The sequence below is a fragment of the Mirounga angustirostris genome, unplaced genomic scaffold (assembly GCF_029215605.1).
Source record: "Mirounga angustirostris isolate CCGP_5_RB_7025 unplaced genomic scaffold, mMirAng1.0.hap1 SCAF_16, whole genome shotgun sequence".
Taxonomy (NCBI): domain Eukaryota; kingdom Metazoa; phylum Chordata; class Mammalia; order Carnivora; family Phocidae; genus Mirounga; species Mirounga angustirostris.
In genome coordinates, this window is record NW_026991724.1 from 52719075 (window position 1) to 52732200 (window position 13126).

Genomic DNA, 13126 nt, shown 5'->3' on the forward strand with positions numbered 1-13126 from the left:
GGTCCAGGTTTTCCAGGGAGGAGAGAGTGACCCTGGGCTCCTGGATTATGGCTAGGGCAGGGTCAGGTGGCCATGTCAAACATCTACCTCAGATCCAGGTGAGAATTGTGTTCTAGACTGAGGATGCTGCCCTCCGGAGGGAGACATCGTCCCTGGGCATATTTCGAGGCCAAAATTATGGACCAGGTAGGGGGGATGGGCGGGGAATTGGGACTGTGTACCTGGTCCTGGAACTTGTGGCAGGAGACCCCACCCCCACGAGGTTCAGTCGTTCTACCCAGCCAGGATTTCAATTTGTGTATGAGCTTTTTTTTTTTAATTTTTATTTATTTATTTATTTGACACACAGAGAGCACAAGCAGGCGGAACAACAGAGGGAGAGGGAGAAGCAGGCTCTTTGCTGAGCAGGGAGCCTGATGCGGGGCTTGATCCCAGGACCCCAGGATCATGACCTGAGCCAAGGCAGATGCTCAACCAACCGAGCCACCCAGGCGCCCCTGTGTATGAGCTTTTGTATGAGTTTGAAGTGGGTGAAATCCAGGTATGGAGCCTTGTGCTTGAGACCAGGAAGGAGTCTGAGTTTTTGGTTTCGAGTCCACTCACCCAGTATTTGTTGAGCACCTACTATATCCCGGGCACTGAGGAAAAAAAGCAGTGAGCAAAGCCAAGTGCCTGCCTTCAGGGCGCTTACATTCTTGTTCTCGCCTCAATCTGGACTCTGCTGCGACCACCTCGGGCAAGTGACTTAATTCCCAAGCCTCAGTTTCTCATCTGTGAAAATGGACTGTGTAAAAACAATGCTCCCCCCCTTCCCCCCCCCCGGAAGGAAGCGGACCGGCTGTGACGATGGGAGACTCTAGCCTGGGTGCTGATGATTAAGTCGGGGCGGGAAGCCCGTTTTCCCACCCCAAGAGCCGTTGGGAGAGCGCCCGGGCGGCTGAGGCCGTGCCCGCGTTTGATTGACAAGCTCGCGTGTTTCGGGGCGTGGCCGCGCTCGGAAACGCCGCCGTGTAGTCACAAAACCCCCGGAATCTCCGCGAGAATTCCGACCTTACTTTCCCCTCCCCCAGCCCTGACGCCTTGGTTTCGAAGCTTCCCCGCCCCTCGTGACGTCATCACGCGCGGGCGCGTAGGCCCATAAAAGCCGTGCGGGCCGCACCAGTTCCCAGCCTCGCTGTGGATCGCTCACGCCGACGAGAAGAAGCCCGCATCTCTTGGCCGCGACGGTGCTTGCCGCAGCAGGTGATAACCTGAGTCCCCGAGCCCGGCACCGGAGGGCGAGATGAACGCGCTGGCCTCCCGAGCCGTCCAGATCTGCGATCGCTGGTGGCACCCCGAGCCGGCGCTCTTGCCCCCCGGGTGACGCGCAGCCCCGAGGCGGTGAGTGAGGGGTCCGAACGCCTGGCCCCCCCAGCAGCTCCTGGTCAGTGAGGAGGGAGTTTGCACTTCTGGGTACCGAGACAGGAGGGTTTGAGGCCGGGACCCCTGGGTCCTGAGGAACGAGGGTCTGGGAGCCCAGACTCCTGTGTCTGGGGAGAGGTGGGACCAGGACGCACTCCAGGGCTCGGACTTGGGAAGGAGAAGAGATTGGGAGCCTGAGCCTGGCGAGAGGAGGGTTCTGGAAGCCAGACTCATGGATCCCCAGTGGAATGGATGGAACCCCGCGGGGGCCGCAACTTTTGGGTCTCAGGGGGAGGAGGGTGATGAGGGCCTGATTTGTGGATCCTCAGGAAGATGAGAGAACCAGGAACTAGGACTTTGTCTCCAAGGGAAGCAAGTGGAGGGCCTGTATTCTCAGTTCTGGGAACTGGGACTTCTGGGTCTGAGAGAAGAGGCTGGGGTCTCAGACTCCTGGGTATTGAGAGGAGAGAGGTGGGAACCACACTGTGCCTCTGCTGGAGATGGGAGGGGCAGGGATCAGCAAGGAATGTGGGGCAGGGACTCTCTCGTTGCTATTTGTGTTACTATTTCTGTTGCTATGACTCACAGTCATCCCTTGATACTCTCCCTTACTTGGCTTCTAAACTCTATTTCCTGTTGTTTATTTCCAGCCCAGACAGATGGCCCCAGGCCAAGTACCCCATCAGCCTGCCCCCTGGAGGGATACCTACCCCTTTTTCCTCCTGTCCCCGCTGATGGGCCTTCTCAGCAGGGCCTGGAGCCACCTGAGGGGCCCAGGACCTCCAGAACCCTGGCTGTTGGAAGCATTAACCGGAACCCATCCGGGAGAAGCTGGCCCGGGGGGAGAAGCTAAGACATTTCCCGCCACCTGCCATGCCCCCTGGGGCAGGTACTTTCAAGGGGAGACTGGAGACAGTGGAGCAGCTGAGGATGATGAAGTGTTCTGGGAGGGCTGCCATGATCTAAAAGCCAACAGTTCTCTTGAAGCCTGGGAGTTTTCAGAGGATGATGAAGAGTATGGTGGGGAACAAGCAACTAGTGTCCCTAAAGAGCAGGGAAGTGAATTTATAGATGGCCAGCCTGCTTCCTTGTCCCCCAGCCGTCTGGTAAGAGCCCTGCAAGAACCTCCTGGAGAGGAGAAATCTGAGGAAGGAGCTGCGGAAGTTGAAGTGGTCACGTTCTCTTTTCCTCCATCGCACTCACCAGGGGAGGAGGAGGAAGAGGAGGGAGAAGCTGTAAACAAAGAAGCTGCCCGAAGCCCTACTGCCCCTTTATCTCCAGGATCCAAGCCCAAAGCTTGGGTGTACTGTGCTGGGGAGGAAGAGGATCACGCCACAGAGGAAAAAAGAACAGAGAATAAAGAAGTCATAAAGAACTCCGTTTCCCCCTCGTTTTCAGGCTTTCACCCCAGGGTCTGGGAGTGTTGTTCAGGAGAGGAATCTGAGGAGGAGGAAGATGAATTCAGTGATTCAGGAGCAGCTGAGGAGGAGGGAGAAGCTGAGGGTCCCTCTTCCATCCCCTCCACAAGTGCCCTTGTGAGGGCCTGGGTGTATCGACCAGGAGAGGACACAGAGGAAGAAGATGAGGACAGTGATTGGGGAGCAGCTGAGGAGGAGGGAGAAGCTGAGGGTCCCTCTTCCATCCCCTCCACAAGTGCCCTCTTGAGGGCCTGGGTGTATCGACCAGGAGAGGACACGGAGGAAGAAGATGAGGACGGTGACTGGGGATCAGCTGAGGGTCCCTCTTCCATCCCATCTACAAGTGCCCTTGTGAGGGCTTGGGTGTATCGACCAGGAGAGGACACAGAGGAAGAAGAGGACAGTGATTGGGGAGCAGCTGAGGAGGAGGGAGAAGCTGAGGGTCCCTCTTCCATCCCATCCACAAGTGCCCTCGTGAGGGCTTGGGTGTATCGACCAGGAGAGGACACAGAGTTAGAAGATGAGGACAGTGATTGGGGAGCAGCTGAGGAGGAAGGAGAAGCTGAGGCCACAGATACCTTTTCAAGGGCCTGGGTATATAGGCCAGGAGAGGACACAGAGCCGGAAGAGGATTCAGAAGCAGCTAACTCTGAGCCAAGTCCCTCCCTTCAGGCTCAGAGCACCCTCTACCGGGGCTGGACATGCCAGCCTGGAGAGGACACAGAGGGAGGGGAAGTTGCTGAGGAGTGGGGAGAAGCTGAGCCCTGCCCCTTCCGAGTGGCCATCTATTTACCTGGGGAGAAGCCACCACCTCCCTGGGCTCGTCCTCGGCTGCCCCTCCGACTGCAGAGGCGACTCAAGCCCACAGAAACCCCCACCCGGCATCCAGACCCTGAGACTCCCCTAAAGGCCAGAAAGGTGGGTACTGAGGACTCAATTTCTTGAGGCTTAGGGAGGAGTTGGAACTCCTGGGCCTGGGCGGGGGGCGGGGCGGAAGGGCTGGACGGCCCAACTTCTGGGTCCCCCGTGTGTTGCAGAGGGTTGCATGTGAACTCTGTTGGGAGGGCTGTGTTCACTGTAACGCAAGCCTTTGCAAGAGGCTGGGGCCCCGTGGGAAGGGGGGAGCAGCTGTGGCTCAGATCAGCACCAGGAAACAGTCTCCACCTGCAGTGAGTCACGTGGAGACTGCCGCGGGCCAGTGACTAGCAGGTGACTCAGACAACAAGCATTTCTGTGTCACTCATTTTTGTTTTGGTTCTCTTTCTCTCTCTCTCTCTCTCCCCCTCCCCACTGTGGACACGTGGGCTTGCATCCGTGCTGCTCCCGTCTCCAGGTACACTTCTCTGAGAAGGTCTCTGTCCATCTCCTGGCTGTCTGGGCAGGACCGGCCCAGGCCGCCCGCCGGGGACCCTGGGAGCAGCTCGCCCGGGATCGCAGTCGCTTCGCCTGGCGGATTGCCCAGGCACAGGAGCAGCTGGGCCCCTGTCTCACCCCTGCCGCCCGGGCCAGGGCCTGGGCCCGCTGTGGGAACCCTACCCCTCCTCTGGCCGCCACACCTGCTCCTCCCCAGATCTCACCATTGTCCTCCATCCAGGCCACACCCTTGAGCCATGTTGGGGCATCTCCCTCCACTCCTCTGTCCCCGTCTCCTTGCCTGGACCTCAGTGGGAGGAGTGGCTAAGATCATGGAGTTTCCTGTTTCTATTAGCTATTTATTTTGGGGGGGTTGTTATATCTAAGAAATAAAACCTGCTGATTTGTAGCAAAGCAATGTCACCATCACTGTGTGTATCTGAACTCACAATAATCCACTACCCCTGGGATAAAGGCGAGTACCTCAGTAGAGGACAAACTGTATTTCCCATCATCCCTCAAATTTGCCTCTTCTTGCCCTGAGGCTTCTTTTGAACTCAGGGCTGGTGGGTCTTGTAGTTTTTCTCTGGCATCGGCCTAAATTTTATTAAACTTGGGACGATTATCTCCCCAAGGGGGCTGGGAGCTGGACTCACTGATCACTAAAAAAGGGTTCAGTTCCAGTTTTCTGTGCCTCCCTGGAATATACTCATCCTCCTGCTGGCCTTTAAGTGGTGAGTTGCTCAAGGCCTTCAGCAATCCAATTTCACCTTTTTAAGCCCTGTTCCATAGACTGTTTTCTTACCTATAAAATGTGGCTAACAATAGCACATGCCTCATAGGATCGTAAGGCCCCGAAAGAGTTCATATTTATTTATTTGCCTTTTTATTTTTTTTAAGATTTTATTTTTAAGTAATCCCTACACCCAGCGAGGGGCTTGAACTCATAACCCTGAGATCAAGATCCCACCATCCACCGACTGAGCCAGCCAAGCATCCCAAATCCATGTTTAAAACAATGCTTGCCACACTGTGAATTGTGCAAAACTGTTGAATCTCAGATCTGTACCTCTGAAACAAATAATGCAATATAGGTTAAGAAAAAAAAAAAGAAGAAGATAGCAGGAGGGGAAGAATGAAGGGGGGGAAATCGGAGGAGGAGACGAACCATGAGAGACGGTGGACTCTGAAAAACTGAGGGTTCTAGAGGGGAGGGGGTGGGGGGATGGGTTAGCCTGTGATGGGTATTAAAGAGGGCACGTTCTGCATGGAGCACTGGGTCTTATGCACAAACAATGAATCATGGAACACTACATCAAAAACTAATGATGTATGGTGATTAACATAACAATAAAAAATTTTTAAAAAAACAATGCTTGCCAAATAACAAATGTTAGATAAGTGTAGCTAGTATTGTAATTATTCTCACTCTCACCCATGCATGTCTTGAATTACCCATCCAAGTTTACATCTCCAACTCAGAAGTCTTTTCTGACCCCATGAGATCTATCCAGCAGCTGGAAGAAGAGTGGCTCAAATATCCTGTCCCCTGTCGAGCCTCTGACCCTGCCCCTCTCCAGTGGTTCCCCAGGCTCCTGCCACACTATCCTTTCATTTTCCCAAACCGATCAAGCCCCTTTTCACCTTAAGACCTTTGTATGAGCTGTGCCTACTGCCTGATGTTCCCACCCCTGACCCCTCTGGTCCTGGTTTCTCGTGATTCTTCAGATGTGGTGTGGAAAGCACTTTTTTAGGGATACCTTGATCTGACCCAGCTGACCTGTGCCTCCGCGTGCTTTTCTCCTTCGCTGCAGAGGCGCATTTTAATTTTTTGTTAAGACCCATCTCCCATGACTGTGAGTCCCGTGAAAGCAGGTGCTGCTGAAAACCCTACTCCCCTGGAGCGCAGGACTGTGGGCACCCAGGCAGAGTATGATGGGTTGGTTATGAGTAAGGTGGAGCAAAAGAAGGCATGCGGGGGCCCTTTCTCCAAATGAGCAGGCACAGAAGCTGGTGAGGGCATGGTATTTCATTGGATTACTCACAGGCCAGCTTGCCACCGAAACTGGACAAGCAGACGGCAAAGGCTTGGAGCGGGCAAAGCGGGAAGCGGAAATCCATGGCGAACGTGTCTGCGGCCACGCGGCCGAACTGGAGCACCAGGTAGTCCGCTGAGGAGGAAGTCAGGAACTAAGCAAGCCTAGCCCCACTCCTCAACTCCCTCCCGCGGGCCTCTGAGCTTCGAGAACTACCACTTCTCAGAGGCTGTGCGGCGCTCCCACTACGCCCAGAAACCCTGAGGGCCACTAAACTACAGTTCCCAGCAGGCTTTGCAACAGCGTGGAATCAGCCCTCCCTAGAAAAACGCTCAAGTGCTGATGGGAGAAGTAGTTCTCGTCCGCTCATGCCTCCCTGGCCCAGGTAAACCGGTTCCTAGGAGCTCACGGTCATCCGGATGCACGATTTGGAAGTTCTTGACCGAGGCCCGAGTGACTCGACCATGAAAATCGAGTACGTAGGCGCCGCTCTCGTCGCTCCACGACGGGGGTTTGTTTTGCAGCAGGACCAGGCCCTGGCTGGCCCCCCGTCGGAGGCGACTCAGTAGCGACTCCCGTTCCTATAAGATAGAGTAGGGGGCGTGGTTAACCAACCACCAGTGAACGTTTTTCCTCCCGACGCAAAATTTTGCGTCCCTAATCTCTCCTCCTTGAGAAACATAAAAGTCTGACAAAGTCCATCTGGCTTCATATATGACCACCTGCAAGCCATGGGCCCCCTTCTCCCTTAGGACCTAGGGCAGGTCCCCCAGACCTTCCTCCCCACTGATCCAGAGGTTCTCAACCTTAGCCAACTCACGTTTTGAGGCTGGACGCTGATTCTCCGGTTCTGGGAATCGAATCCTGGAATGATCACAGTCATTTTCCGGGGCCCTCCGAATCCCAAGACGTTGGTCTCCTGGGGGTATTATGCTCCAGTTGACCTGGCTCTTTCTCCCTCCCCACCGTCCTGCTTCATTCTCTCTTGTCTCCCAGACACTCACATAACACACAGCCCCCAGCTCCTCTCTGATGCGAGCGGTCTCCGGGACGAAATTCTTCCTTTCAGGATTCACCCCATTGTCAAAGATGGTGAACTTGGTGCCCAAGACATTAGATCTGCTCCAGGAGGGGAGTGGTCAGAGTAAAAATAATGACTGTTTTTGCTGTACATTAAGTGCTCTCCCATGTCATGTCATCCACTCTTCCCATTAACCCTCTAGTTGGGACTTAAGTTCCGTGTTCCATGCATCTACAGTCCCAATCCGCTCTGTTTCTTTGATGAGTCACGACTTTTAGTCCCCTGCCTTTTAGGAAACTTATTCCCCCTAAGATGCAAGAATGCGTACATCACAGCCCTCTCCCATGGGAACTTAGGAGTCCCACCCTCTTGCCTCTCAAGAAGTCAAATGTCTTAAATGTCAACCTCTGTTCCAAAGCCCTTAGTTCTCTTATTCCCACCCACCCTGGGGCTACCACCTGAAGATATACACAGTACATCAGTCCGTAAGACAAGAGGTCCTAGAGCAGGCAGAACTTGTGCTCTGTGGCCTGCTTGTCCCCTTCTCCCCCACCCCTCCCGGCACCCCCGAGGCCTCCTGCCACCTATTTCTCACACCTATCAGGGCTCTGCCCACCTGACTTTGCCCACAAAGTTGTCCCCATCCCGAGACAGGTCTTTGGGGTCCAGGGAAATGAGGTAATTCGAGGTTGTGCTCCTTTTTCTCTTGCGCCCAGCCAGGAGGAAGTGCTGTGGGTAGGAAGAACAGCCCATCAGAAACAGTTTCTGATATCTGGCTAGGGTTAGGGGCCCAAGACAAGGAAACACCGTGTCCCCACGGCAGAGGAGAGGGTAATGGAGCAAAAAGCATCCTGAGCCTTCCTGGGAGATGCGGTTCTCACTGAAGGAAGTCATCAGCTAGGTCCTGAAGGGGAGCTTCACATCTTCATATCTCCGCCCCGCCATTCCTTCCGCCATTGGGTCCCGGGTCAGGGCTGAGCCCAGGCAGCGGTGAGCCTAACTGAGGCTAGGGAAGAGCCTCACTTGGAACATTGCAGCGGGACTTTGGTAGGCATTTCATCTGACAAAAGCAGGTCTAGCACTACTGAGTAGGGGGAAAGCCTCCTTTTGGGAGAGTGCCTTGAAGGGAGGCCTCCAGACCGAGGGGGAAACTAGCCAGATTTGAGAGGAGCGTGATTTGGCTCTGGAATAGACAATCCACGAGGGGAGGAGCTTGGTTCCTAGGGGGCGGGACTTATCCGAGGATTGGGTAGGGGCCTGATAGATTAGAAGGCTCAGTGAGAGGCGGAACTTGGACAAACACAACGGGGCCAACACCTCGAGAGGGTGTGTAAGGGGTGAGGTTTTGGACCCTGAGACAGCGTGGCCTTACTTTGAGAAAGGTGGGCCCAACTCAAGAGTGGTCGAGGCTTAGTTATGGGCTTGGTTAGGGCCTATGCTACTGCTAAAGTAGCCTGCTTCCGTGAAGGGCAGGGTTTGGCGTTGGAGTTCACAAGCCCTAGCTCAATGTCATCATTGAGCAAGGCCTGGATTCGTGAAAGTCTCGACCTCGCTCAGAAAGGGGCGGGACTTGCCACTGGGAGGTGGGGCTTGCTCGAGAGGGAGCCAGACCGTACCTCCCGGCCGTCGGCCGCCTCCAGGTAGAGACTGTAGAGGGGGAACATGCCCTTGTCTACGCCGCGCTTGTCGCGGCTGATGCGGCACTGCACCGTGCGGCCGCGCAGCGCCGGCCGCAGCACATAAGCTTCCATGTCCTCTCCCAGCCGAGGGCCTGGCGCGAGGGGAGGCGAGCGGGGTGAGCTCCCCACATCGCTGCTGCCCGCGCCGACCTCGCCTTCCGGGGTCTCGGACACCTCCTCTTCGGCTGCCGGTGGGGAGTTCCTCACCGTAGACTCCGACTCCTCCTTCTTCTCTGCCAAGTCTTCGCCCTAGTCCACGCGCCAAATTAAAATTGAGGGATGGTTGAGACCCGCCTCCACCACGGGCTTACCAACTACTGATTGGCCGTGACAGCTCAGGGTTACGCCCTCTCTTAACCATGTTTTCTGCCTATTGGTCAAACGTCTCGGCCACGTGCTGATTGGCCAGTACCTTCAAGGGGCCCTGTTCATTGGTCAGCACTAATAGCTGCCCTCTGAAGCCACGCCCACCTCATCTACCAGCTGGAGAATCTCTTTGAAAGCACTGTCCATTCAGCTAAAAGCAGTGTTGTTTCGGTCTAGATAACATATAAGATGGCCCAGATCTCCCCATTTATCTTACTATTTATCTTACTTTCATTAACACCTGCGAGTACCAACTGTTGGCCCTCCCCCATCACTGTTTCACCCTCTCCAAAGCTCGCTGCCTTTCGGTGGGCTGGATTTTAATGTATGTGCTTACATCGATTTAAACCCTCTAGACCGACTTCATAAATGGTACACACACAGAGACCCTGATGGCCCAATCATAACAGGTTCCACCCACCAGTAAAAAGGGCCTCTGATTGGGCTGCAGAGTTTTAGACCCACCCTCTCTGGAGTCCGAAGCTAGCTAGCCCTTCTCCTATATTCTGATTGGCTGTGCCACCTCCCACCTTGTTGGAGGCTAAGTCTCCACGTCCCAGGTCACCATCCATGCCAGGGTTTGGTTCTGGACTGGCTGCCTCATATTCATCTCCAACCTCTTGGGATTCACTCTCTTCCTCCGCACTGGCCCCTACGGGGTGGAAAGAGCCAGAAGAAAACTGGCTCAGGACACCTGGGTCCCAGGAGCTTGGGACCAGGTCACCAGTGCTAGCTGGTAAAGGCCAGATATCCTGGGTTTCTGGCCTCTCCTTATTACTCATCACACTCATTTGCCAGATCCTCCTCCTCCCCCATGTGCCCGGGTGTCTACACTGGCTGAGAAGTCTCTGACTGCCCTGGGTCTAAGGACAGGGTGGGGTTAGAGTCCTCCCTTTACCTTGTCCCAAAGAGCGCATCAGAGAGATTGGGAACTAAAATGGGAGGGAGGAATGGGGTTTGGGGTGATAATTAAGAGTCCTGTTATTGACTCTTTGGTCATGTCATGAGAATAGAAGGAATTGTCATACAATATTAAGAAATAACAAGTAACAATGCTACAACATAGGAGAACATTAAAAACATGATAAGCAAAAGAAGCCAATCACGAAAGATCAAATACTATATTATTCTATTTAAGTGAAATGTCCAAACTGAGGGGGGATGGGGTAACTGGGTGATGGGCATTAAGGAGCGCACGTGATGTGATGAGCACTGGGTGTTATAGGCAACTGATGAATTATTGAACTCTACATCTGAAACTAATGATGTACTATATGTTGGCTAATTGAACTTAAAAAAATAAATAAACAAATGAAATGTCCAGAATAGGCAAATCTAAAGAGACAGTACATTAGTGGTTGCCTAGGGCTGGGAGAAATGAGGTGTGGGGGGCGAGGGGGGGGGGGTCACTGCTAAAAGGTACAGGGTTTCCCTCGGGATAATGATAATGTTCTAAAATTGATTGTGGTGATGGTTGCTCATCTCTCTAAATATACTAAAAACCATGGAATTGTAAACTTTAAATGAATGAATTGTATGGTATGTGAAATATATTTCAATAAAACTGTTACCAAAAAAGGGGGGAGGATCTGCCACATGGACCAGGGACCAGATTCCACCCAATGTCCCCGAAATTACCAGGTCGTTGGCGGGCTGGCCAACCCCTGCGTCGAGTCCCCGGAGGCTCTTTATAAGGAGGTGGAGAAGCAGGAACATCCTCCACGGAGACTTCCTCCAACTCCGGATCGGAACTGTCTGGTAGCCAGGATAAGGGAGAGGGACTAGAGACCGGGATTTTGGGGGGTGGGGAGGCGGGGAAGGAGCCTGGAGATTCAGATTCCTGAGTGTTGGAGAAGGAGTAGTTTCAGGATCTGGACTCCTTGGTGTGAGGGATGACAGGGCCCGTGGGGGCCTGGACTCCTGGGTTCTTTGGAGAGCAAGGATTGAGGTTCCAGACTCCTGGATTCTGGTGGGAGTGCAGTTCTAGGGTATAGGCGGCCCAAGGACTCGAGATTACCTCCTTCTGTCGGCGATGCCAGTGGGCCACGCTCACCGCTGCCGTCTCCACCGCAGCTCACGATGCCCAGGGCACTGTGGGCACCAGAGTGCAGATGTGCCTCTGGCATGTACTCCTGGAGGAAAGGGTTCCCAAGGCCTGGGAGAAGATGCAGCGAAGCCCATTAACCCGATGTACAAATTCCAGTCCTCTGCGAAGATCCGCTCCCTCACTGACTCCCAGACACCATTCCTGAGTGACCGCCCAAACCCGGGAGACCCATTCGGAACGCAAAGTCCATCCTAAGGCTCAAGCAAGCACAGACTTGCAGCTAAACTGTTGCAAACTCTGTGCCTACACAGTCTCACACACGGCTCTCGGTCTCTCCGGGGACCTGTCTCTAAATTATCCCGGCCTCGCCCCCCGGGCTTTGTTAATTTCAGCCCTCACTCTCCCGAAATGGAGTCCCTGCCTTTTCCAGGGCCGCCCCCCCGCCAACCTCCCCCAGGCTCCGCCCCAGAGCTCTAGGAAGCCCAATCACGGGATTCTCTCGCGCCCCACCCTCTAGTCGGACCAGGCTCCACCCCCGCGCTCTCCCTGCTCCGCCCCTGAGCTCAGCCAGGTCCGGCTCCCGGGTCCCCAAGGGCCCTGCACTGGGCTCTCCTTGGGCTCCTGCCCCACACTAGAACTTTTCCTCACCCCTGTCACCCGCGAGGCGCTCCTCCCGCCTCCATGGTCGCCGGGGCCGCAGGGAAGCGTCGGGATTGGCCTGAACCATGAGGGGCTCTTGGCGCTTCCGCCGCTGCTTCTTCTCAAAGAGCCGCCGCTGCGGGAGTGGAAAAGGGGGCTTGTGGGGGCCAGGAACCGGACGGGAAGACAGGGGTGAAGGAGGGCCTGGGGCAGGGGGAGGCATGCATGGGAGGGAGTCTGGGAGTCCAGGCTCTCAGTCCCTCAGCTCCTCCTTCCTCGGATCCAGGAGTCCTGGCACCCTGTCCCCTCCTCCCCCAGGACCTAGCAGTCCTGCCCTCCAGAAGGGCATTCTCATCATCAAGATTTGCTTCCTTAGGATCCCCAATTCCTATTTTCTCATTTCCCAATTGCAGACTTGAGGCTTGGAGAGAGTCAAGGAGGACCAGGAGTCCCAGAGCAAATCTTGGGGGTGGTGCTCCTGGAAGCTCTGGAAGACTGAAGGGGCGGGGGGGGTGGGGGGAGGTGGCAGGACTCCCTGGCATAGTACCTGCTGTTCCAGCTTCTGCAGCCTCATGGCGGCGAGCTCATTCCCCAGCGCCCTGAGAGAGGTGCAGGCTCATGGTGACAGCAAGCAGGGCCCCCCGCTGCGCAAGAGCCCCCTCCTTCCCTTCTTTCTTCCTGCCCAACTTAGGGTTCTGAGCACTTGTGAGGTCAAAGAAGGAGCAGAACCTGAGCCTGCTCCACCAGTTCTGAAGCTCTTTTTCCCCAGCATTGGCCTGTCTAGAATCCAGGAATCAGAGATCCCAGGCCCCTCCTGTCTCAGGATTCAGGAGTCCAGGCCCCCAGCCCGTCCTCTTTCAGACCCATGAGTCCTCATGTGTAGCTCCCTCCCTTCAGGACCCAGAAGTCCAGGCCCGCGCCCCTTACCACTAGGCTAATGGTGCTGAACCTGAAAACATGGTCATAAAGCCAGAATGGAGTGAATGTGGGCATAATCAAACTTTAAGTTCCTCCTGCACCCCCATTTCCACCCCTGCGCATCCCCTTTCCCCACTCACTCTTTCTTCCACGTGTCATTCTCCTGAGACATTCTGGAGAAGCAGAATGAGGAGTCAGGACACAGACCAGTGGACCCAGGCAGCCCGAATTCCAGCACCTACTTGGTC

General features: G+C 55.0%; 2 protein-coding genes across 3 annotated transcripts; one reads left to right on the forward strand and one right to left on the reverse strand.

Annotated features, from left to right (window-relative positions):
• The first annotated feature begins 1150 nt into the window (after positions 1-1150).
• Positions 1151-6025, forward strand: PPP1R15A (protein phosphatase 1 regulatory subunit 15A). Of its 2 annotated transcripts, none has more exons than XM_064580754.1 (3): positions 1151-1380; positions 2052-3737; positions 5987-6025. In XM_064580754.1, the coding sequence occupies exons 2-3, from the start codon at positions 2061-2063 to the stop codon at positions 6008-6010; spliced, it is 1701 nt and encodes a 566-aa protein (XP_064436824.1). In that variant the 5' UTR covers positions 1151-1380; positions 2052-2060; the 3' UTR covers positions 6011-6025. The 2 variants fall into 2 exon arrangements, with proteins under 2 accessions (XP_064436824.1, XP_045747847.2); XM_045891891.3 differs by lacking the exon at positions 5987-6025 and adding an exon at positions 4153-4586.
• A 38-nt stretch (positions 6026-6063) lies between these two features.
• TULP2 (TUB like protein 2) lies at positions 6064-13050 on the reverse strand. Its single transcript, XM_045891893.3, has 12 exons — positions 13019-13050; positions 12508-12559; positions 11970-12096; positions 11292-11429; positions 10913-11029; positions 9805-9926; positions 8846-9157; positions 7846-7958; positions 7213-7327; positions 7029-7127; positions 6618-6789; positions 6064-6343 (listed from the first exon to the last, which is right to left on the reverse strand). The coding sequence occupies exons 1-12, from the start codon at positions 13048-13050 to the stop codon at positions 6210-6212; spliced, it is 1533 nt and encodes a 510-aa protein (XP_045747849.2). The 3' UTR covers positions 6064-6209.
• Positions 13051-13126: the final 76 nt, after the last annotated feature.